Source organism: Dermacentor silvarum, chromosome 1, assembly GCF_013339745.2.
Source record: "Dermacentor silvarum isolate Dsil-2018 chromosome 1, BIME_Dsil_1.4, whole genome shotgun sequence".
Taxonomy (NCBI): domain Eukaryota; kingdom Metazoa; phylum Arthropoda; class Arachnida; order Ixodida; family Ixodidae; genus Dermacentor; species Dermacentor silvarum.
Window position 1 is genome coordinate 326,481,885 of NC_051154.1, and position 25,557 is coordinate 326,507,441.

The following is a 25,557-nucleotide window of genomic DNA, read 5'->3' on the forward strand; positions in this document are numbered from 1 at the left end:
AATTAATTGCAAAGCTCCGAAATATCATTGGAGATGGATTATTAACACGGATTGAACACTTTTTAACTGACCATTCCCAATATGTCCTGTTGGAGCAAGTACCATCAGAAACCCTGCCTGTCATGTCCGGAGTACCACAAGGCTCCGTTCTGGGGCCTTTGTTATTTCTTATTTTTATTAATGATATCACAGACAATATATCTTGCAACATTAGGCTCTTCGCTGACGACTGCATTATTTACAAAGAAATTAACAGTCATTCAGATCACCTTGCACTAACTGATTCCTTCAACCATCTCTCCAACTGGTGCGACATGTGGCAAATGTCGATGAACCCCCCAAAAACAGTATGCATGACGACAACCCAAAAGAAAGAAGCTATCAAATACGAATATCAAGTGAATGAGCAAAATTATTTAGGTGTCACGATTGCTTCAAACCTAAGATGGGATGTGCATATTTCTAATATTACTTAAGTTGCTCTGCGCAAGCTGTTTTATCTTCGCAGATGCCTCCGGCTGGCCCCTCAATCTACCAAGCTTCTAGCCTATACTACCTATGTTAGACCTATGGTATTAGAATACGCTAACACAGTATAGTTTCCTTATACAGTCACTAGCATCAAAAAACTAGAAAATGTACAGAGGAAGGCTGCAAGATTCATCTGCGACAAATATAAGCGCACTGATTCTCCCACAAATATGTTAACAAGCTCTGGCCTCCAAACAGTGGCGATTTGAGTAAAACAAGGGTGCCTGAAATTTATTTTTCAGCTACTTCACAACTATTACAAAATTGACACATCATTATACATTCGTCCATCAGAATCCTGCGTAACCCGGCACAAGCATTCACACACACTGACAGTACTCTTACTACAATGACACTTTCAAGCACACTTTTTTTCCGTTTGCTATCAGGGAATGGAATTGTTTAGATCCCTCGGTTACTAATGCGAACTCATTATCGGACTTTGCCTCAAAAATAGCAAGTATCATCTGTTAATGCAGTAGCGCTCTCCACCCCAGAGGCATTTCACCATCATTGGAAGAATATTAGTGGCCAAGTGCTCACTACAGAGTGTTTTCAGGTTTGCTGTTATTTGCCTGTGTACCATTCCATTTCATGTATAATTTCTGTTATCTGTTGCTGTTGGTTACTTTGTGTTATCTGAGGATAAAAATGTGTGCTTTGTATATTATTTCTATTATAAGTGTGTATAAGTTATATGTGGTACAAGTGTGTTGTCCATAGAAGTTCAGCTCGGTATTCATTCCTAATTATCATTATTCAAACTTATTTGGATACCTTTTAATCTTATACTTTTGTGATGACTGTCACTGCATTGGATTTCTGTTTTGCCGTGTGGTGCTGATGTATTATTCTACCTGCATGTACAATCTGTACGCCCACCTGCTATGGTCTCGGAAGAGACTGGCAGTATTGAAAATAAATTTGGACTACAGGGGGTTCTTTAATGTGCACCTAAATCTAAGTACACAGGTGTTTTCTGCATTTTGCCCCCATCGAAATGCAGCCACCATGGTCGGGATTTGATCCCGCTACCTCGTGCTTAGCAGCTCAACACCATAACCACTAAGCAACCACGGCAGATTTCGTATAGCCTGTGGCCATATTTCACACCATTATGAGTTTGAATTAAAATGTCTGAAGAACCACATGTTTATGAGAAAACTGTTCGATTCATTGCAAAGACTATAGAGTAGGAATTCTTACAATTTTTCCTTGACTCGTGTCCTTCAGATGCATGTAATATAGTTTTTACTTCATTAAAATAAGTTCAGACCAGAAACTGTTACCGCACACAGCCTCATATTTGTGGGTGACAGGGTATTGCATGAAAAAACATTTGGAAAGTCACTACAGCATCTGGATAATGCTCCCAAATATATTCAAGCACTGAGCAATGTACATAGTTTGGTTAGTCAGTGCTGAAACCAACCCAAACCTAAGCACCTCCAAATGCCCAAACCACAAGCTCGTGCAGGTTAACCAATTCTACACTTCGTAGCCATTCAGCCATTGCAGGGGCCTCAGGCTTGAGCAGGACAACATGTAGCTTGCTAATTCATGCCTGTGCCTTCCTGAGAATACAATCGTCCAGTAGTTCATGTAGTGGAATGCTAAGGCAATGGTCGGTTCAAGTACTGAAATACATGATAAACTCAGCGTTTGGGAAGCTATTGGCTTCATGAATGAGCATTTTTCGCTATTCAAGGCAGATGTTGAAGCTTTTTTTTTAGGAAATGGCTGCTGCAAAAGTTTAAATTGGACAGTGTCGTAGAGAGAATGAGGAATTGCAGAAAGATTTGAAAGAAAAGCTAGGAAGGAGGTTATGTAGCTAAAGCAATACAGCAGAACCATTAACAGTGTGGTTCCAAAGCTTGCACTGACTCACAAGGAGAACTTGAGGGTGACTGTTGCAATCATTGCCATGTGCACAGGTACTAACGTTACCGCTAATGACATAACCATCACACATCGTGGACCATAAAGGGATAAAAACAAACACGATTTGTCATGTAAACACATAATTGATGTGCGGGCAGACGTGAATGGCATGAATTGTGATATTTTGGTGTGGTGAGGGACAGGTCGCACTAGCCACTGTGACCACTGGTCACTATGAGTCAATCTTTAGCCGCCAGTCGCATTCGATCATGTGACCTCTGTCAATCGCCAGTGTAAATTCGGTCTTTCACACAATATGCCATATCGCACTCCTATGGCTGCCTGAATTATTTCAAAAATTAAATTATGAGGTTTAACATTCTGAAACTGCACAGGTTATGAAAGATGCAGAAGTGGAGGACTCCGGATTTGGCGAAGCATTCAGACTTCAAGCACTCGGAAAACTATTGAGAACTACAATGCAGGCATTACTTTGACACGCATGACTCTCACTTAATATGGCATCACCATCAAGTCAAACTGCACTGCATTATATTCGATGGCAGCTGTGTTGGCTATGGAAAGTGGACAACACAGTGCTTGTGTCCTGCTAGGGACCAGGAGCCAGGGCTGGTTTGTAAGAATGGACGAGTCAACAGCTAGACCCTCCATATCTCGGAACAGAGCACCTGAATATCTCGCTTGGCAGAGTTGAGAGCCCTAAGACATGACATCAATGCACAGATCAAGTTGCCTAGGAGAGCCGACTCCAAAAAGCTTATAATACTCATGAGATTCTTGATGTGTCCAACAGCATAAATGCTAACATTCACAATGTGTATGCCGTTTGCCACAGATGTGCCTCTTACTGTACTGTCATCCTAATCAACAAGCATTATGTCATTGGTACATACCTCTGCACTTGCGCAGTCACAGAGAGAGCTAAGTACTCAAGTGAAACTTTGTGAGGTGATGTTTGGCTGTGCAAAACAAACTAACTGATTAGTCTGATGCCACAGCAGATACAAGCACAGGTACACAACAGGAGTGCTGTCAAATGTCTCAGGAGCGCCTGTCAATTGACAGGAATCCAGGAACAGTGATTTTCAGCGAATTTTAATAGAAAAAATGACTTCAAAATTTCTGCACCTAAGTACCAAAAACACGGCCTTTCAGTTATAAGCATCTGAATCACGTGTCATGTAGGTCAGCACGAAAAACATCAAAAAAGGATTCTTCCGAGTACGATTCAGATATAGAGACAATCAACATTTCTTTCTAGGAAATGCCTATTGAAGCAATGGCTCCTAAGAAAGCCTGTGCCACTATCTACATAATCAAGAAACAGCAATGAAGAAAAATCAATGAAAAGATCGCATCAAACTAACTTAGAGCTTCCAAAGTTGACCAACACTGCCAGGCCTGGCTTCAGGAAAATGTCTTGCAGCATCTGAATGGAGCTTTCGTAAATTAATGCCACTCTGACTCTGCCATTCTTCTTACTACTATAGTTTGCAGGAAAATAAGCCATCCTGGCAACTCAAGAGGTCAGGACAATGCCATTGTAGCACAGTTTTAAGCTAGTATGCCGTCTTTCACTTACGCTGTCTGACATAACAATTCAGGTCATCTGACAGCGAACATTTTCCACCATAGGACATGTTAGCAACCACAGTATTTGGTGAGGCCTTAAAACAGACTAAGAAGTGTGGAAAAAAGTTGGAGGCGGAAGCAGTTCTTTTGATCAAGTATTTAACTGAGCTTTCAACTTTACATGGCATGGATGTTATGTCTTATCTGACTTCCAATAGAGAAGTCAGATCAAAATGACACAGTGGCATGATGAGGCAAGTGGACAGAACAATGGTTTTAAAGCATTCTTTCATGCTGAGTACTATGTCATAAATTCGGTATTGCCAAGAAACAACCCAGTCAACAAGATCAACAATGGACATAAAATGCCGAACTAAATGGCAATAGTATGAGACGACCTATCAAGCTGTGAAGTCTTTGAGGCATGTGTGGACTATGGAACTTGGCAACTATGTGAACTTTCAACGCACAAAAAATGTAGCCCTTGGAAACAACTCGTGAAGTTGTATGATCAGTTGAATGTCACCAAAATGAAATTTCATCACAAAGGGTTAGAGGCCTTCCCACACAAAAAAAAAGAAAAACTAAAAGCTAATTCCCTTATATGATATGCTCGAGATTCAATACCCTGCGATTAAATTGTTTATGGCACACCTACCAAGTCATCGGGATGTACACCTAGGCAAGAGAGACTTAATGCCAGTGACTGGGACAGCAAAGGCGGAAGCACAGGAAATAGCAATGGCAGGCTCTCACAAGAACAAAAAAGCTAAACAAAAGAAAAAAAAGATTGGTGTTGTGACAAAAGATAAAAAAGAAGAAAAACACAGAAAAAAAATGATGGAGACACCATCACGCATCATGCATGCCAGGCAAGAGATTTCTGCAACTGTTTGCACAGGCCTTGACACTGTATGTGTCAAAATGTGCTCCACAAGTGGACGACTCAATCACTTGGCAGTTGTTCTAGCCTTGTGAGCAGCAAGAGCAAGGTGTTTCATAAAAACAGTTGAATTCGCAATGTGTCAGTTATCTCGAGGTGTACCATTAAATGTGATAGAGTACAAACTCTGATGCCCATGCATTCAGTCAGATCTTCCAGATTCAGAAGAGACTAAAACACCAGAGGAAAACTTGTAAAAATACAAAATGGCAACTTTATTTGGTAAATGAAAGGTTGTTTCCAGTAGACAAGCACCTGCATCGACAGAAGCTGTAAGCTGCAGTAAACGTTATACTTAAGCAAGTGAGTGCACTGACGTTACACAAATAATAAACACGATTTCACTGCACAGATGAAGGCAGTACTACCTCATCTCAAAACATTGTTCTCACCTTCTGCTCTCCTATTCGCCAGATAAGTGCTGCATATTAAGACATACTCTTAATCTTTAGTGCAACACCTTTGTCACTCGCTAACCACAAGTATGGTGGCTAGAAAGGTTAGGTGGCGCGAGCGCCCATTCCGCCGCTGGGAGAAAGCGCGCCTTCGGTTCATGCCGCCGCCACTGGTGGCCGCTGTGGCGCTGCTGTCGGCTCAACGATGCATAGTTTGACTTTCGGCAATGCGGTCCTGTGCATGAGATCAGAGGTTAGAGCAAGGTTGGAAGTTAAGCAGCGAGGGGTAGGTAGACTGGCTCTGGGAGCACACGGAAATACACCAAATCAGGGGGTACAGGGTGACATGGGATGGACGTCATTCGAGGGCAGGGAAGCCAGCAGCAAGATAGAATTTGAGGAGCGATTGAGAGAAATGGCAGAAAAGAGGTGGGCAAGGAGAGTTTTCAGTTATTTGTACATGAGGAATGTTGATACAATATGGAGGAAGCTGACCAGAAAACTGTCAATCAAATATTTGGACTGCAGGAGGGGTGCAAACCAGGAAACAGCGGTTAAGAAAAAGGTTAAGGAAACAGAGAGGGGTCTGTGGAAAGCAGGGATGCAGACGAAATCAACACTGGGAACACACCGAACTTTCAAGCAAGAAATTGCCAAAGAAAATATCTACGATAATTCTACGGGAAGCTCTTTGTTGTTTGAAACCAGGACGGGAGTATTACGGACTAAGATGTACTGAGTCAAGTACCAAGGTATAGACACGTTGTGCTGTGCGTGTGGAGAAGAGGAAACGGCTGAACACCTCATACTTTTCTGTAAAGGGCTTAACCCTACAGTGCAAAGCAACGGGGCTGATTTTTTCAAAGCATTGGGGTTTAGGGACAGAGAAGGCAAAATAGACTTTAAGCGGGTAGAAATAACCAAACAGAGGTTATCTGATTGGTGAAAAAAATCAAGGCAGGGGTGAAATCAAGCCGGGTCGTCCCAGAGTGCCCTGAAAAAGTCCCAATTTACGGCCTCTACCCTCCGTTTCCGGGGGGTTGCCGGGCCTCCTTCTACCACCACTTCTATGATTTTGTGATCGCTGCCCAAGTCCTCGTTTGTATTGCACCATGTGGCTGTAGTGCCGCTCCCCGTCAAAGTGAGGTCGGGTGTCGTGTCACACGCGACACTAGTTCCCTTCCTCGTAGGCTGCATCAGGTCGGTTATTAAATCCAGATTATGAGTTTGTATGTCGTCCCACAATTTCCTGCCCTTGATCGAAGTCTGCTTATATCCCCATGCCGTGTGGTGAGCATTAAAGTCCCCCACGATCAACAGCGGGTTGTTCTTAATCATACGTCGCGTTGTCGCGAAGAGATCCCCGAAATCGCATTTTCTTTGTCTGGGAGAGCTATAGACATTTAATACAAACAAGCTACCGTCTCTCTTTCTTCACGGTATCAGTTCTACGAGAACGTGGTCGATTTGTGTACTCCCGGTGTCATGCTGCACCGCCGTGACGTTTCGCCTGACTAGGGTGGCCACCTGCGTGCTTTCGCCCTCGCCTACATAGGATTTGTACCCCAACAATTTTGCCTTTCTGCCGCATTCCTGTAGTGCTATTAGCTCCGGTCGATCCCCGTTCCTCAGGAATTCCTGTAGGACTGCACGCTTGCGCGTGAAGCCTCTACAGTTCCATTGCCAAACGGTGTTTTTATTGGATCTATAAGCCATGACTGCCAACTAGCTGATTCATCTGACTTCCTAATACTTGCTGGGTGAGCTCTTCATATGCCCGATCCCTCTTCACAAATTCTGCCTTAAGTTCTTCAGTGAGTTTATTATCCCTCTGATGGAGTCGCTCTGTGAGATTGTTATCTCGCTGATGCAACTGCTGTGTCAGATTTTAGAACATCCCCAACATGCGTTCCTCGAAGGCCTTGCGCCATTCATCGTCCCGACTAGATTTGGTCTCAAATCTTTCCTCCAGTTTCGCTATTTTAATGTCTATCACTGTCTCCATGTCCTTATCTATTATAGGCTTCCCCATTTCCTTCGCTCTCTTCTTAGCAGGGGGCGGAGCCGCCATCTGTTCCTCTGATCCTTCTACATTTGGCTTTTGAGACACTTGCGGTTGTTTAACCGGTGCTGTATTAGGTTTAAGAGCTATTTTAAGCTCCTCAATTTGCCTACTCATCGCCGCTAGCTGTTCTTTAAGCATGCGATTCTCTTCCTTAATCTGAAACATTTCCTCATCGCGTTTATCCTGTGAGGCCTTGCCGGCCCAACCCACCTTTCTGTTCGGCGACGGGGCTCTCAATGGATTGTTGACGACAGCGCCGCCGGAGGTCCCCGCATTCCCGGGCCCGGCCTTCTGTTGCTTCTCCCCTTCCTGCCGTTCAGGCAGTCGTGGGAAGGAATCCAACCTCCCTCTCGACATGCTCCGCTGTCTTGATGGACTCCTGGATCTCCCTTGATTGTTTTCCCATCTGCTCCTTCCTACTTCGGCCTCCTTCGCCTTACGCTCCCTCCTCCAAGCGAAGCATAGCCTCCCATTGCCTCTTCTTTATCGTGCAAGGGTTCCTGAAAGCTTCCTTGCATTTCCGGTCCACTGTGAAATGTCCTTTGCTGCACAACTTACACTTGGGCTCACATGCGTGATCCTCAGGTGGGGACGTCATTCCGCATCCCCGACACTGAACTTGTTCGCTCACACATACGTCCAATCTGTGTCCTAGCTCGGCACATTGGTAGCACACCTCGTAGCATTTCTTGTAGAGCACACACTTCAGAGGTACGCCATAACAGTACATCCACCTCGGCACTGTCTCGTTTTTGAAGGTGACGATTGCCGAGCTGGAGTTGCCAATCTTCCTAACGCCAAGTATCGGTGGGTTCCTCGGGTTACCGAAGGCCTCTGTCAGTTCCTCTATTGTCAATCTCTGTAAAAGAAAAGATATCAGTCGTATAGTTAAGAGCTTACCCTTACTGGCAACAGCCTATTAATAAACCAGCGGCCTTGATTCAAGGTTAGGCCTCTGTTACAGCGCGAAGAATCCACTGACAAAACCCATGTGAATACATATAACAAAGATGAGCAGGCAAAACTTCCCCTGAGAAAGACTGAAGCGAATGTTTGCAAAACATGTTTACAAACCACATCCCCAATAATGTGCACAGCATATTCGCTGAATAAAATTAGCTATTCTTTTCTTTAAGTCATTTAGATTCGTTGGTCCTACGCGGAAAGAAATGCAGTAAATCTTCCCAAACAATGCGATGGGAAATTCTGCAATAGTGAAACGCTCAGTTACATCTTCGGCACAGATCATCGCATCCTCGGCTGATACTCTTTTCCGCCGTACAAGCGCAAACATGAACAGCTACCTTATTTTACTGGGGAATTTTGCTGCGACTTAAGTTAGGATTATGTAAGGCTTTCGATCACTCGTGTAAACAGCACACGTTTGGCGATCACTGATGCAACGCATACCTCTCGTTTTCGCTCACCGTTAGGTACACACGCATGCTCACCATTCGCGTCTACACTTTTACCAACAAGCACGAGCAACGAAAGTTTGCAGAAATTAAAAGAATGCAAGAACTTACCGCTGCTGCCTCTGCATTTCTCGGATTGTTCGGAGGTACTTTCGACGCCAAGCAACGATGTCGTCTCTTTCGAGCAATGCGGAATTCCTTATTCTCTTTCGGAAGACGAACCCCAAGTCGTTCAGCATTCGTTGCATCGTGCAAGTGCTGATCGTTGGCATGTCCATGTCAGGGTCGCTGATCACCTCGTTGCGTAGCTTCTCGGACGTAGGCAGTTCATTGCGCATGAAATAGCTGTGCACTTTGTGCCGCAATGCTGCCAACGCAAACTTGTCGTAACGCAGCAGCCTCGTCTTGGCGGTCATGCGCTTCCTAGCTTCACCCGAGAAATCCAGTTTCTTACGCTTTGGAGAGGCGAGTGGGGCCCGCAGAGCTTCAGCCTTGATTCGAGTTACCGTTCCCATACTCACTCCGGTGAGCTCGGCGACAGTCCGGCACACAGAATTCGTCGACAGCTCGGGCTGACGGCGCCTTACTCCAGCGTAGACATTGCAGATAACCTACTTGGTTTGGTTGGCGACCCACTTCTTGTCACACTTAAGAGTATAGCCTCCTCGGAGAACGAAAAGGAGAGTTTGCGGCCATACACGGTACCGTCGGCACCGGGGAAGCCATGTTTACTGCGAGAGCAAGCACCAGGCATGCGGAAAGCGTGGTGCCGTCCAAGAAATAAAAAAGTAAAAAAAACTAAGGCGCACGATAACTTTTTTTCCATGAACAGCTTCCCATACTTGTTCTATATTTATAATTAAGAAAGTTTTATTTATTCGGTCCAAATAACTCTTAGAATCAGAAAATAAAATAGGCACTATTTCCTGGCGCACACGCACGCAGGCGGTTCGGCTCTGTAGCTTCCAATGTGCTGTCAAGGAAAGCTGTCGCCGAGTATAGTGCCTCTAACATGCACAGAGCCCTATAAAAATGAAGCCACATAATGATGAAGCAAGGAACCACAGCTGCTACAATTTGAGTCATAGGGCTACAACATGTCAAGGAAGGACAACATTGGAGTGGGGCTCAATTACTGCAATTACTGCTTAATTTGCAAGTGCACAATATACAAAAGCAAGGTATGCAGCACACAGGCCTGCAAAGAAACCTAGCAGGGTGACTCACTTGGGAACAGCTAACCAAAACTCCAGAGAGCCTTTTTCGCTGCACCAAATGTTAAATTTTGATGGGCTAGCTTGGCCCTTCCCTCGTGATGCCTTTTTTCGTTTTTCTTTCTCTCTTTTGTTATTTGGTGCAACTAAAAACTACCCATATACACCAAAAGTACTCTATCACAAACACTCAATGTGCAGTTTGCACATCTAGGAAGACTTACAAAGAAGCTAAAGCATAATGACATGTCACAACCATCTCTGCAGCAACCCAGTAAACTATAATAGTACATTCATGATGCTGTCACAGTTTTAAAAACGTATTGTCATTTTTCGACGTGCCATATAGACATAAATTAAATGCACACAATTGTGAAAAAATGTTTAGGCTCTCTTTTACTTGAGATATTGAAAATTAAACTTTCAGCAAGTCTCTTTCCAAATATGAAACTGTCAGAAGCCTACAAGAGCACTCAGTCATGCATGCTGTGAAAGTTATGCCAGGAGTGCCTGATGCAGAAAGGATGGTGTTGTCTAAACGAGGTTTAAATTTAGCTGCACAATCTGACAAGTTGATACCACAGATGTACAAAGTTCACAATGATGTTGCACCAACACAGTAGATGCAGCCAGCTTTAGGTACGCCTCTTGCCCAATGCTAATGACGTACGAAACTTGTCCCGTCGTTCATGGATGTTTGAGGTTTGCAACGACTTATCAGAACAATGATAAAGGAAGTTATTTGCTTTCAACCATTTTACTTAATGGGGTATGAGAAGTGCACTGATTCGTCTGCTTGGTTATGCAACAAAGAAAGTTGGGTGACCTGCAAGTGGCCTTTTGTACATGCTTTTTTTTTTTTTTTGACAGAAAGTGGTTGACAAGGAAAGCATGTGTGCAACAACTGAAAAAGCAATTTGGAGTGCATTATTTTGTATGTTATCAAAAAGCTTCAAAGATATGTCTAGACAGTGCAAGAGAAACTGACTATTTCTGTATTTATCAAGCTAGTCTGTATGCATAGGGGAAACTAAGTTCATGCAGTGTCCGTTTATTAACAAAAGCATTTACAGAAACAGCCACATCCTTGCATGACTACGCACAGGACGCATGAAAGCTGAGAAAATGTTCTGGTGCTCTGTCATAAACCATGACACCTACAAGAGCCTCAGTAGATTACTTGGTTGTCAACAGTGCAATGTTGACAGAGTTACACCAATCCAAGCTATAAAACCACTACAAAGCCTCACTGGTTTGCCGATTCAGCTTTCTCACCATAGGGAAAGTGAACAGGTACGCCAGCTTTGATGTGCAGACTACATCAACCAACTTTATTTAATAAAAAGAAAGTGAAGTGCTGGTAAGCAAAATTCATTACTCAAAACTTTGAAATGCTGTGTTATTACAAGCCACATTCAACCTGAATAAGCATACAAATTAAAAATATTGTAAACATGGTTTTCCACATGTTACAACAGCTTATCTATACAGAAACAGGTATAGTTGATATCAAAATGGTGAGGAACAGAACAGCAGCTGGCAAACCATGCACTATGAAAAACAATAAAAACAGGAATTCATGAGAGCACCGTTTTCTTGTGCTCCCCCCAAAAAACCATAATGCTACTGTGAGACACTGCACCTTAGGCAGTGCTCTTCTGCCGTACCTAGAATCAAACGAGCCAAATATATTGTGCTAAACTTTGACTGTGCAAATCCAAAGGCAACTTGCCTGCAAAAGGAAATAATTTTGTGTGGTTTGCCTAATATAGCAGGATTATTATAGGGCCAATAAAAAATTCATAGAAATTATGATGCTGCTTCTAGAAATCTGTTTGCTTGAAGGCCAACTGCAACAAAGTTTTTGAGTCCACAAAGATCTGGGTTTAGATTGACCCCAGTGCAAAATTTTACACTTGAAATGTGAGCAAATGAGTCGTGGAAAGTTAGCACAAACATACGTTACTGACACTGAAAGTAAAAAAAGAGAGGAAGAATGCTGCCACTACCACTCAAAGGAAACGGCACTTGACCCAGAACACGAGCGGTGAGACTTCCAAGATCAGCCAGTGCTTGTGGTGCAATGAAAACCTCGGACAACTCTCTGGGATTTGCGTCCCATCCGGTAACCACAGGGCGCTTGTGTAGTCTGCTTAAGTGCTATTTAAAGGCTGTTCATAAAGAAATTAGAAAATTGCCAGCACTATTGCTTAGCTGAGGTTGCTTAAAAAGTATACAGCACTACTAATTTCGGCAAAGTAAAATTTTGTTGCAGTGGGCCTTTAACAGCGAAGATGCAAAGTGTAAATGAATAAAGTCTGCACGTTAGGCTGTGCTGCTATGGCATTCATGCAGTACCAATCATTTCTGCTGACAACCGCCTTCAGCCTACATAAGTGCATTGACAACAAGGACAAGCGAGTGGACACAGACAAGAGCAAATTTTAACAATGGCTTTATTTGAAACAGGTGCACATATTTGTAGGAATGCAAATCATGCTCATGCACACACAAAAAAAGCCATGTACATACTAAATCATTCACGAAAGGCAGAAGCAGCAAGTTTAAGTGACAAGTGTGTGAGCGTGCCTTCACTTGCCTTGTCAAGAAAATAACAGTATTTTCAGAACATGATTTAGTGAGCGCATGGTAGTTCTGCTTGCACATGAGCTTCATTTGCATGCCTACAAATACATGCATCTGTTTCTAACAAAGCCTTACCTGAACTTAGTGTTTGGGTGTCCCCTCACTTGTCCTCTTCAATGTGCTTAAAGAATCCTAACTTACTTTTGTACTGTTATAAATCAAGAAGAGGGCTGTGCGGGAGATAATTGGCAACATGGCATGCATAACATAAGAGTGTCAAAATGGCATTCTGCACACGAAGCTGAAAATAAGCATTGACCAGCCTTTCCCCCAAGACAATTGCCATTAACCTTATTAGTGGTCGCTTCAGCCCCTTTCTCCCCCCCCCCCCCCCCCATGCACCCATACTTTCCCCTCCAGGCACACACGGTCACATTTGTTTCGTTCAAGCCAGAAGAAGCATTTGCTATGATTTGCATACCTCTAAGCTGCAGCCATAACATATAATCAAACCTATCGGAATGGTGGAGGAGCTGCGCCAAACCATGCAAAACATAGAAACATGCAAAACATGCAAACAAAATTTTGGGAACAGCGTTTTCCTTTTGCTTCTGCATTTTGTATGCTATGCGTCATCACCAGATAGCTCAATTGTGGACCCTGTGAAAGTGCACTGGAATGAATCCAGGCCAATGACCTCCCAAGAATCACAAGCAGCTGTCCTCAAAGCTATAACAGTATTACGGCCGAACAGAAGGCGGCATTGATGCTTTTTCTGGCAGCAAAGTTTCAGCCTACGTCATTGGCAGTTGGCTGTTCATGGCTTGATTAACTAATGATGTCTTTTCCTGGTGTCTACTTGAGACTTCAAGTAGACACCAGGCCAGTCACACCAGCCAGACAAAGGGTCTTCTTTTCCCAGGCTTGCTTTGACTCATTTTCATGTGACAGAGCAGTGGAGGCAATATTACTCTTAATGTTAGACTTAAATTATAATCCCAATTCAAATTTCACGAGTTTTAGCATTGGCAATGTACCTTTGTCGTCGACATATGAAAAATCTAACAAAAACAGCAATAAATCACAGCAACAAGGCAGTGCAACAAACTAGGGTGAACACGAAGGATGATCTACCAAAAAAGCATGTTATTAATAAAAGAAAAAACAAAACTATTTGGTGCTACCTTTCTATAAAATTAGTTGAGGCAGCATAATTGAAGAAACAAGATAATGTGAAAACTTCCCACCATATGTCAGCTGTCTAATAATTCATGAAAAAAATGAAGCCCAAGACAAAGAAGATTATGTCTGAAGATAGGCTACAACTAGGACATCTCCACAAAGTCTCAGGGTCAACGAGATGGACACAAGTTCTTGAAAGCAAAGCACTCTTGAAGCACATCACCGTCTAGTTCGTGGCGCACCCAATGGCTTCTGTAGCAGCAGAAAGCACATCAATGCATAAGCTTACACACAATTTTAAGCTTTTCGTTGTTCTAATTATAAAAGTGGGCAGCTATCACCGAAGTAATAAGCTTATTGGATCACTTGATAGAGTCAAGCTTGTACAGTCAAGTTGATACAACCTTTAATTCGACCTCAATTTTACTTTTCATTTAGTTCGAACGCAGTGCAAGGTCCCAGCGAGAAACCATACATTGCTATGGTAACGCAAAAAATGCCTCTTCAACACCGACCCCCGTCAGCGCCTCCTTATGCATGCAGTGATTACTAAAAGCTTGAAAACACAAGAAATTAAGCAGACGATGCTACTGCTTCTCCAGGCATGAAACTATCTTTTTGTGGCCAACGCTATTCCCGCCCGTGATGCCATTTGTTCTGGCTTGTTCTGTATCGTGTCAAGCTCCTATATTTAGCAGTCCGATTGTCCATTCAGCATGGCGCCGTGTGGCAATTACACAGCGTTTTCCATCAAGGTCAAGAAAGATTCTGTAGGATATTTAGAAAGATGCCCTCAGCAGGAAACCAATTGACAAGAAATACGGCGTGAAAAAACACGTTTGCAAGGGTAACACCAAATGAATGCATTAATTCATTTTGCCACCATTTGTTCATTTGACCTTTGATAATTCCACCAAATCTTGTGATTTTGCAAGGATCGAATTGATGCCAGTTGGCTCTACCTCCCTCAGATACCTGTAAAAGCAAATCAAGTGTACTGGGAATTCAGACGCCCTCTCATAGTTTACGTAAATTTTGTAAGCAGTTTATTCAACTAAGGGCACAATATCTTTGTTCACTTTATGTTCTGTTCAGTGCTGCAACGTCACAAAGTGGCAGTATGCAGAATTTGTGACAACGGGAGGGAGAGAGCAGCCAATCATCGGCAAGCGTTGAACTCCCCGGAAGACAGACGTCTGGAGAGTTTGTAGTTTTGGCGTCCAGAGGGCATTGTGGCCTCGCTCTACTGAAACTTTGTTGACGTCACCCATCCCTGCCGCGAGGTCTCAACCACCCTCCGATGCAGCGTGCAAGGCAGTAACAGGGGCAGTATTCTGAAACGATCCACTTCGGCGATATTTCGATTTCGCTTTCAGGCGAGCGCCGATTGGCTGGATTAAACCGGAAAATAAGTCGCGCCATCTAGTAATTCCAGTGTACGTCATTTTGACGTCACGGTGTCAGTGCGTCGTCACGGTGTCAGTGCCTCGGCAATACCTTTATGCAGTTAAAAGGTCTCTAAACCACCTACGATAATACAAAAAACAATTACATGCTCCTCTCCATCCTTTCCTAGTCTTTTTCTGTGCACATTGTGATGCGATGCCTGCGACATCACCAGGGTAAAAGCTCTCGATTGGTCTATCTAAGAGGGACATCAGGGACATCAGTTCCATCCGGCACAACTGCTTGCAGTTTGTGGGGATGCTAGACTCTCTTGCACCCCCTTTTGTTTTTCCCGCATGGCTTTTGCATTTCCTGTAATCTGGCTTCCTCACGTAGTCATACTCTGCTAATGCAAGCTAACTGCGGGATTACATAGGCACAAAAGGGACTAAGTAGCCTCTTTCGCTCTTGCTTGGGGTCAGCATAGTGCGCAGTCGTTTCGCGCACGCGCGCCGCAAACTTCGCGGGACTGTCCTGCAAGAGCTTTTGGAGCAGGGCATCGTGCCCTGATAAGCATAGAGTCCTGATGACTGAAAGTTGCATGTTTTCAAACAAGGGCACTAATGTGATGCTCGGCACTGACATCGTCTCCATGTGTCTTCTAGAAAGGTAGATGGCGAGAAGAATAAAGCGCCCATGGAGATGTTAGCGAAGGTGATGCAGGGTTCGTACAGGTTTCCAAGGCAAAAATTCAAGGATATTCCAGGACCTGTCACAGGTTTTGCAAGGAAGCGAAAGTTGATACAGGCGCCCTATCATTCAAAATGTCGTACCATTTTCGAGGCCTCCCTATCGGATGGTGTCAGCATATTTCAGCTGCACACCCACACTGCCATAGCACCTCCTGGTTCCCCATTGAGGGAGTAAGAACATCAGTGTTGAGGCAATCATGCAGCTCAGAGAAAAAACTGTTGCACAATCCTAAATATTTATTTTTTTCCGAAAACTACAAAACATCTTGTCTTGCAACAAACATTTTATTACGAGAAGCAACTACCAGGTGACTGTCACTGCAACGAATTATGACATGCCAGTAGATAAACTAACGAGTTCCTTGATCAACAATGTTAGAAAGCATGTCCTTCAGATTTACCTGTGCAACTACTTCGTGTGCAACGCTTCAATCTACAGTTAATCATAACACTGAGCATACTTTACTATTCTGGGTGTACGTTGGTAACAATGCAATACCTATGGGGAAAGGGCACGTGAGTAATAAGAGATTGTGCAACTGCACTTGCAATAGCTGATAGCTGTCATTACCCAACAGTTACCACCATGGCAGCAACATACATAATGTGAAGCCAGGGAGTCTCAACAAGGCTTCATCCTTAGGTTTGCCCGTTCTGCATAGTGTATCCTTTAAACAGCAGTCAAGGGAACAGCCACCAAAATAAGTTGGCAGAAATGCACCTTAGGATCTTGTTTCATGTGCACTCGTTTGGAGGGATAAACTAACGCTTAATAAAGACACGGACCGGTTGTCGTCCGAGGATTCTGTCTCGTGGTACCTAACGGCAGTCATCTTGCGGGGGCTGTGGCCAGTCTTCCATCTGCGACTTGCTTTTGAGAACTTGGGAAGATCACACTCAGTATCAGAGTCTTCAGAATTTACTTTCTCGTTGCCAGGTGATTGGGAATCTGCTGTCACATTGTCTTGAAAGGGCATGTCACAATGCTTGTACACTGTCAGTCTGGAGACGCTCAAGTTTAACGACTGGAACTCCCCTGCTCCGGACACCGAGGAGCACAGCCAGGCTGAAAAACAAATATATAGTTTCATTATTCTATGGCTTTCAGGAGATTTTTCTGGACTAGCTCGTACAAAAGACACTGAAATGAAAGCAGCAAAAGCAAGCTAGAAAAGGAACGGAGAAAGACTTGTTGGCTCCCTTCTCGGGCTCAGTTAAACACTAGGCACAATAGTGCAACAACACTTGTGCCTGTATTATTTCTTTCCTCAAGCATTTTCTGTAGGTGAACAGTGCAGCTGCTCTACTACAATTAATTCGAATGTTCTTTTACTCTAACAACAACTTATAAATGAAACACTTCATTGTTTGTAAACATCCTGCCATTTAGACCGAACTGTGCAATGAAAACGTGGATGGCCTGGATGGCATGGTTATTGCTAGCTGCTCAAGTTATGAGAATGAGACCTAGTGAGACCTAGTGCCGAGAAGAGTCTTATGCCGAGACTATTCGCACACCGCTATCAATGCAGACAAAGCTAATCTTGTATGTAGTTTAAGATTACAGTGCTGTGATATTGCTTTCAATATCATTAAAACAAGTGTTGTTTTCACTACATCTCGCAACTATCAATTCTTCTGACATGCAGGAGACTGATAATCCTGGAGCATGCATAAGCAGCAACAAAAATGAAAGCTATATATATATATATATATATATATATATATATATACAACACACACACACACACACACACACTGATAGTTTGCCTACTTAATTACACTACATTAGCTTATCGGTCATTGGATAAATAAACGATGTCAATAAAACTTCAGCCATAAAACAAAGTCATTAAAATTTTGTGCAGAAAGTGCCTTGTCGCGCTGTGCTTCAATGAAACTGCAGTCAGTTGAGGATATCTCATTATGCTTCACATGCTTTGAACAAAATCTGCTTTTTAATTCAGCACTGACCACAGCAGTCAGGAAGATATCTTCCCACTCCCGCAAGGACTTTCCCATTTCATCATCATGAATGCGTGCACAGTCCGCAGTAATTACGCATTTGTATGAGCATGGACTAGTCGTCTCGTCATGCAAATAAAATGCCCATTATCAGAGATAAAATGTTCAAGAAGCATGGCAGGGCAGCGACACCAAAATTAAGCAAAAGGACACTCAATAGTTCCTAGCTCACTCGCATGCATTTCGCTCATAAAGCATTCATATCAGGCTCAAACATTGATTTTTCAAAGCCGAGTAGCTAACCTTTAAAAATGCTCATGTATGAGTGACAACCATTTATTTGCTAAAGGCACTGTCTGCGCAATGCACGAACTTGCATTTCGCTTTCACGATACTGCAGGGTACCCAAGGATTGCATAGTGACGGAGGATATATATATATTTTTTTTCCTGTACAATGCCACACTTTGCTTTATGTGCACAGTGAATAGTTAGTACAAGCCCAGGGGCGGATCCAGGTTTTTTCTGAGGGAGGGGGCGGGGGGGTCAGCTTCTGTCAGTCATGATGATGATGATAGTAGCCTTTCTTATTTAGCGAAATTCACCGTTTCTGCTCACGATAAACCCGCGTTTTGTGCGTCTAGAGCAACACCTGTAGCCCACCGTGGTGGCTCAGTCAGCTCAGGCGTTGCGCTGCTGAGGACGAGATCGCGGGATCGAATTCCGGCCGCGGCGGCCGCATTTCGATGGAGGCGAAATGCAAAAACGCCCGTGTGCTTGCGTTGTAGTGCACGTTAAAGAACCCCAGGTGGTAAAAATTAATCCGGAGTCTTTCACTACGGCGTGCCTCATAATCAGAACTGGTTTTGGCACATAAGACCACAGAAAGAGGAAGAAGACCTGTAGCGAAGCCAGGTATCGGTTTCTCCAAGCTTATAGGAAAAGGACGTTACCCAATACAGTCATGTGCTTGGCGGCTGTGCCTGATAATACAGGGTGTTCAAAGCTAAGCTTTGTGCTTTTCTTAAAGTTAGACACGAGGAGGCACGCGAAGACCACCTTTGTAAATAAGTTATGTACCCAGGGGGGCACAAAGTGAGATGATAATAATCACTGAGCCGGCCTATTAACTAAAATGGAACAATTATTTTTTGTCGACTGCAGTAAGTGGGTATGTTTGTATTGAAAACTCATTAGAGGCAATCGTGTTTCTTACTGCAGTCGACAAAAAGTAATTGTTCCATTTTAGTTAATTGGCCGGCTCACAGTGATTATTGCCATCTCACTTTGTGCCCCCCTGGCCACATAACTTATTTGCGCAGGTGGTCTTCACGTGCGTCCCAGTGCCTAATTTGAAGAAAACCATAAAGCTTAATTTTTAACACCCGGTATATCTAGCCTGTATTGTTTCTTAAAATAAAGTATGGGATGATCTGTTGCAGGTTCGTTATAAATACGTAAGCACGCGTGCGTCTTTGGAGTTCCGTTGGGACACCTTGTTTTCCTTAAGGAGATTCTATGTGTTCGGCTGAGACACCTTCGTTTGCTTTGAAGCTCCAACGCGGCAACCACTACGCTGGTTGTTTACGATATGCGAATCACCGCGTATGAAGACTCACGACGCCACCTACAAGAAGAACGATGTGTTTAATAGCCGAGAGCGCGAGCCAGCATCTTCATGTTTTGCTTCCCACGCGACGCCATCCTTTTACACAAGGCGCGCATCTGCTCCCGTTTCGCTAACCACGCGACGCCATCCTTGGCCCGCGCGCTGGCGTTGGCCGCTGACGCCATGCTCCCCCACTTCGCAGCCGCTGCTCGAGGCTTCGCCCCGCTCCGCGAGAACGCCCACTCAGATAAACGGATCCAGCGGCTTTGACCCTACTATGCCTAATGTACGGCAATAAAACTGCGAAGTTCCAATGCAAAACTTGTAGCGTACGAACGGTACTGTGCTCGTACTGGATATTCTCAACGTGTAACTGTGATCACAATGAGTGCTACAGTTAAAAAAAGCTGCCCATGTGTCGTTCTTAGTTTAGCTGTTAGTTATTTATAGAGGGTTTGGCTGAAAAGTAATGTCAGAGAGTTGATTAAAAAGAAATTATTGATGAGGTCGGTACAACACAATAAAATGTTTCAAAATAGGCTCCTCCTTCATCGTTACATTGCTTCTAGCGAGATTTCCAACCATCGAAGGCGTCACGGTAGGCCTCCTTAGGAATGTCCTTTAGAGCCTTGGTGCAAGCCTCTTCGACTTAGCCAACTGTCGCGAAATGATGTCCTTTCATGAGAATTTTCAAGCGCAGAAAGAAGAAGAAGCCTGGGAGAGCCACGTCAGGACTGTAGGGCGGCTGGGTAACCGTTGGCATCTTTCAATCGGCCAGGAAGCGGGTCACGAGGAAGGCAGTGCAGGCTGCACGGTGCATTGTCATGGTGAAGTTTCCAATCGCCCCCGATATCAGGCCGGGTGCGATGAATCCTTCGTTTGAGTCGCTTGAGCACTTTCACGTAGAATTTGGTGTTCACGGTTGTGCCATGGGGTACGAACTAATGGTGGACAAAGCCACTGATGTGAAAGAACACAATCAGCATGGTCTTGACCTTTGACTTGCTAATTCTGGCCTTCTTGGGGCGAGGGGACGCCGAGCTGTGCCACTTGGCATTTTGCTTTTTTGTTTCGGGGTCGTATTCAAACACCCAAGTCTTGTCACCTGTGATGACATTGTCCAAAACGTGGGGGTCACTTTCACACAAGTCCCAAACCTCCTGGCACGTTTCAGCTCGGCTCGATTGTTGGTCGTCCATTAATATTTTGCGCAAGATCTTCGCGCACCACTTTTCGTATCTGAAAATTATTCGTCGAAATCATGTGAACGGTACTTCTTGGAATGTTTACTGTCTGTGCCACTAAACGGACACTCAAACGAGAGTCTGAGTACAAAAGATCTCTCGCGCTCGTCACATTTTCGTCGGTGATGGTCGTTGATGGCGGTACAGCGCGGGCTTCATCGCTGACCTCTTCACAACCTTCTAAAAACACCTTGTGCCCGCGGTAAACTTGACGTTCTGACAAACAATTATCGCCAAAAGCTGTCTTTATCATAAGAAAAGTTTCCACTGCAGACTTGCCGAGTTTCACACAAAACTCGATGGCAATCCTTCGTTCCAACGAGCGCTGCATTACGGCTCGCACGGTAAATGAAAATCAGTTGGCAAAAAACCTTGTCCTTACTCTCCAGATGGTCGCAGACGACTGAGCGACCCCGCGTGCGTAAGCTAACTTCCCCCTCCACCAATCCCAACTGGCCTTAGCGTGCTGCGACGTATAGTCGCTTCACAATATAATCACTGACATTACTTTTCGGACAAACCTTATATATGAACACTTCAGCAGGTGATCTCTTTCATTAAGCAGGTTGGTCGCGGAACCGATGACAGCCAATGAGGCAACCGATGACACCCCAAGGGGGCAACTAAGTTGATCAGGCGCGAAGGCGCTCGCGCAGACATCGGCGTGCTTGGCAAAAGGGACGTCCCCTCGTTCATTCGACGCCACCGACGGGACGAGTAAGGCACCGTCGGCGCCATCAGGTTCAAGGTGTTCATGAGAAAAAATAATTACGGCAACTTCGCAACACCACACCCCGGCGGAATACAACTAAGCTTGTGAGCGAGCTAGCTTTACTTCTAAATGGCTGATATCACTGGTACTCGCGAAAAACACTTTTGAAGAATGCTGGTGGTCATATTTGTTTTTGCAACAGGGCCATCAGGGTCAGCGAGGGGGCGATGCAGAAATCTGAGGGGGGGGTCAGGACATCCGGACATCCCCCCTGGATCCGCGCCTGCAAGCCTATGCCGTTCTTGCGGTGACTGAGGCATACAGTTGTACTCGGAAAGTGTCGCATGGCATCTGAACCAGTATCTTTCACTTCGCAAACTATAGCCGCTGTAAACAGAGTCTACTGACATTCGGAGTGTGCGGCTATAACCAACTGTCGTGGCAGAGCAACCAAAGCAATGTTAACCAACAGGGGAGATAAGACACTTCCCAGCGGAACATTGAGCAATACGTCTCTCCTCGATGACATTATTTCCAAGATGAACACAAATGACAAGATCAAAGGGGAAGGCATGCATGGAACAAAGACGTCGCCCATGATGCCCAGAGATTGCGGTTGGTTGATTACAGATTCTGTAGCGCGCAGTAGTAGGCCTCAGAAATGGCGATGAGAATATCAAGGGTTGAGAGACCATACCATAGTTGCTGTCAAAAACCAGTCATGCATACTGGAAGTTCTTTTTCTGTTCCACAAACCAATTCAACCTGGCGTAGACAGATTTTTCATGACCTTCGCCATGCAAAATGTTACAGAGACAAGGTGATATGAGGCTTAACTGACAGCATCTTTTCTACATTACAGGCGCCACCCATGCCACTTGCACAGTTGTGGCAGATCCCCTTTGTACCACATGTTGAAGAAGGCAAGGTGCTCCTGTTAGGCAGGTTCGTGGGCATCCGACTGCTGATTAGATCAAGGCGCACCACAAAATGTTGTAAGCTGTTTAGCGCAGATTCTAGCTACCAAAAGGTGAAAGGAGCATTGATGGGAAAATAAAAAAAAAGTTCTGGTAGAGGGCTTGCGGCCTCTTTTGAACTGCGAGATGAGTAGACTGCAAAATCTGAGCTCACAAGAGTCTTTCCCAGTTTTAAGGCACGTTCACTAATGGTAACGCAGAGTTGTATGTACCTTATTTCTTTTTTCTGTACTAGTCGCTGGAGCTTGGTATATCCGCACAAAATTGCCAATAAAGTTTCATTTCATTCGTACTCAAATATCAAATGCATTCTCTTAAAGCTTGACCATGCTTGAAAAAAGCCTATTCTTTATCAAAGCTTTTGAAAAGGTTCCTCACGATAAGGTAACACTAAAGCTTAGAAAAATTGGACTTTCTTAATTACTGTTTTGAATTGCAGTATACCTAATTGCAAGCAATTTGTGGATGCAGGCAAGCAATGCTCGGACCGTCTTCTAGTCACATCCGGTGTTCCATATAGAATGTTCCAAGCTCTTCGCTATTTTTATTATATGCGAATGATATTATTAATGGAATCAAAACATTTGTTCAAGTATAGTTGTTTGCCAATGATTGTGCCTTATTCCATCAGATAGCTAGTAGCGACCAAGATCACCTCAATAGAAGTCTAAGATTTTTCAATTTGGCAACATCAATGTGAAAAAAAAAAAGTGTATGCCTCCCTATTATCTCAGAAGAAGGGGTCACGTTCATATAGTTCTACAAAAATTGCACCTCGAATTTCTCCTACAACTAATTAACAAGCAACTACCCCTACCCCTCGACTCTTCACACTCGACACTTTCGTTAGCATAGCTCCGTATTTTGCCAAAACTCTTTCAAATCATACTCTTTTATTCCACGCACCACTAATGGTTGGAATTGCTTAGACTATGCATTGTAGCATGTGAATGTCTTTGGTTTCATTTCTTACAGGTTATTGATCACTTTCTGTTAATGTGCTTTTTCTTTATTTTGACGAGTCCCCCACTTACACATGGAGTGTCAATTTCATTTCACTTTTCAGGATGTGAATAATTTTTATGCACTTAATAAAGGTCAATAGGAAGTAAATAAAATGTTGCTCTGCACATACAGCTGTGCTGCTCCCATGATGTGGAAAGTGCCTGTGAACAGCTACATAGAGCTAGACTTGTGTAATTTTGACTCTCAACATTGATGCCTTATGAAGAGCTTTACATTAATATACTGCCGGCACAAATAGTGCCTTTTTTTATCAATGAGATCCAGTCAAAAAATCAGTTCCCCAGTATAACATGACCACCAGAGAGCTAAACGTCACAGGCCAACACATGTCCATTTGCTAAGGAGCAGGAAAATTATGCTATAACTATTGGAAACTATAGTAGAAGAGGTTTAGAACATGTGAGGCGAAGGCTCGCGCCAGCCGCCATCGGACCAGTTGGTTCAATAAACTGCAACCGGCGGACGCGCAGTCACTTTGTTCCTTACAATAACCACGGAGTAAGACAGAAGCACCGACTCCGCTGCCCCTCAACACGTTCGCTCGGGACAAACCATGAAACGCAGACACTGGGCGTCTAGTTCACCTCACTGCTCTCTCTTTGCTCCCCTTCCTAGCGTTTGCACACGTTTTCTTCTCTCCTTCCAAACCAGGCTGACTACACTCCTTGTGTAGCGCTGTCTGCTCAGGTGCATGGAAACCATTCACCAGCTTGCGTCCATGTGTGCACACACTATAGTGGCAGAGACCGGCGCCGGCGGTGTGGCGCGCGTAGAATGTGCCGTCCGCTGGAAACTCGAGCCCTCGGCATCTCGATTCGACAGCAATAAAACAAAATTACATGTACGCAAATAACAAAAAATGAACACATGCTCCTGCTTTTTCTGCATGTAAACAAAGCGTTTGTGCATGTCTCTAGAGAAAGCAGACAAGAAACGAAGCTGTACAAAAAGGCAACAGCAGTACATGTTTTTCTCATTCGAATGTCTGTGCAGATGTGAAGCTTACGTGCTACGTGCTTCTCACGTTCGACACTTTGTTTATTATGCGTGCAGTATGTTTAATTATGCCCGACAGAACAAGGTGTTGGTACTCGTGCTTGAAGAGGTGGAACAACAGAAAAACTGATGAAGTGTTCTTGCCTAGGTTTAAATCTAGGTATGGCAAAGAACAGAAGTTTTGTCTCTTCGCAGCACCATTTGATCTGCAGGTGCTGCAGCAGTGGCGACAGAAAATTCCTGAAGTAAGCGGCCGCTTAAAGCAAAAGACAATATACGAGCGACATTTCGAGAAGCACCTGATTTTCCATAAGTAATGCAGCGAACATAAAGGAAATGTCCAGCTAGACGAAAATTCCTCGAATTAGAAAGAGCCGTTGCCAAGATTTTCGAGGGAAGCCAGGCGCAACCGACCAATGCTGAATACCAGGAACAACCACAAGACGCCGATGCGGAAAGGCGGAAGGAGAACAATTTGTCTACAACTGTGCGCACTGTAGGTGGGTTCCCTTATCCAGGCACGTGGCGTAATGAAAATTCTCAGCCTTGCAGCCTGGTGGCTACAGATTTCTGTTTAGCGAAGAGAATGGTTAGAATATTCCTTGCAACGAAGGGGGCCTTTGCTGCAGAAAGTGGCGCAAGCAGCTCCACAGCACAAACGAAAACAGCAGAAACTCTACGAGCGCAAGTCAAAATTCCTTTTTGCAAAAGAGATCTCTGCCTCCCGAAAGAGCCGAGGTTCCGCCTTCATGGGGGAAGCACAAGGTACAGATGATGATATATGTTGTTTTGTGGCGCAAGGGCCAGCTATGGCCAAAGAGCGCCAAGACGTGGTGTACTGAGTGAGCAATGATATGATCAATGACAGTGGATAGGTGTAGGGTGGCTGTAAAGGGGCCTAAAATCCTGCGCACTAAAGGTGCGTGACAATGATGACAATGATGTGATAGGGGCGCAATGAATATAATAAAGTATAAAAAGTTGTAAGAGATACAAGGCACTACTGCCTCACAGGGACCCTTAGAAGCAAGGGCCTGGAGGAGAGTGCATTTCAAACATGCTGTCGCAGCAGCGTCCTCTGAAAGA

General features: G+C 44.2%; 1 protein-coding gene across 2 annotated transcripts in view; it reads right to left on the reverse strand.

Moving 5' to 3' along the window:
* LOC119437340 (uncharacterized) overlaps positions 1-25,557 on the reverse strand; it is a 583,955-nt gene that overhangs the window by 58,503 nt on the left and 499,895 nt on the right. The window contains exon 8 of one of the 2 annotated variants that reach the window (XM_049660450.1): positions 16,159-17,009. The exons of the other annotated variant lie outside the window; for it this stretch is intronic. Within the exon in view, the coding sequence (XP_049516407.1) occupies positions 16,922-17,009 (88 nt within the window). The 3' untranslated portion in view covers positions 16,159-16,921. Of the gene's footprint in view, positions 1-16,158; positions 17,010-25,557 lie in introns of those variants that run through there. 2 annotated transcript variants of the gene reach the window in all.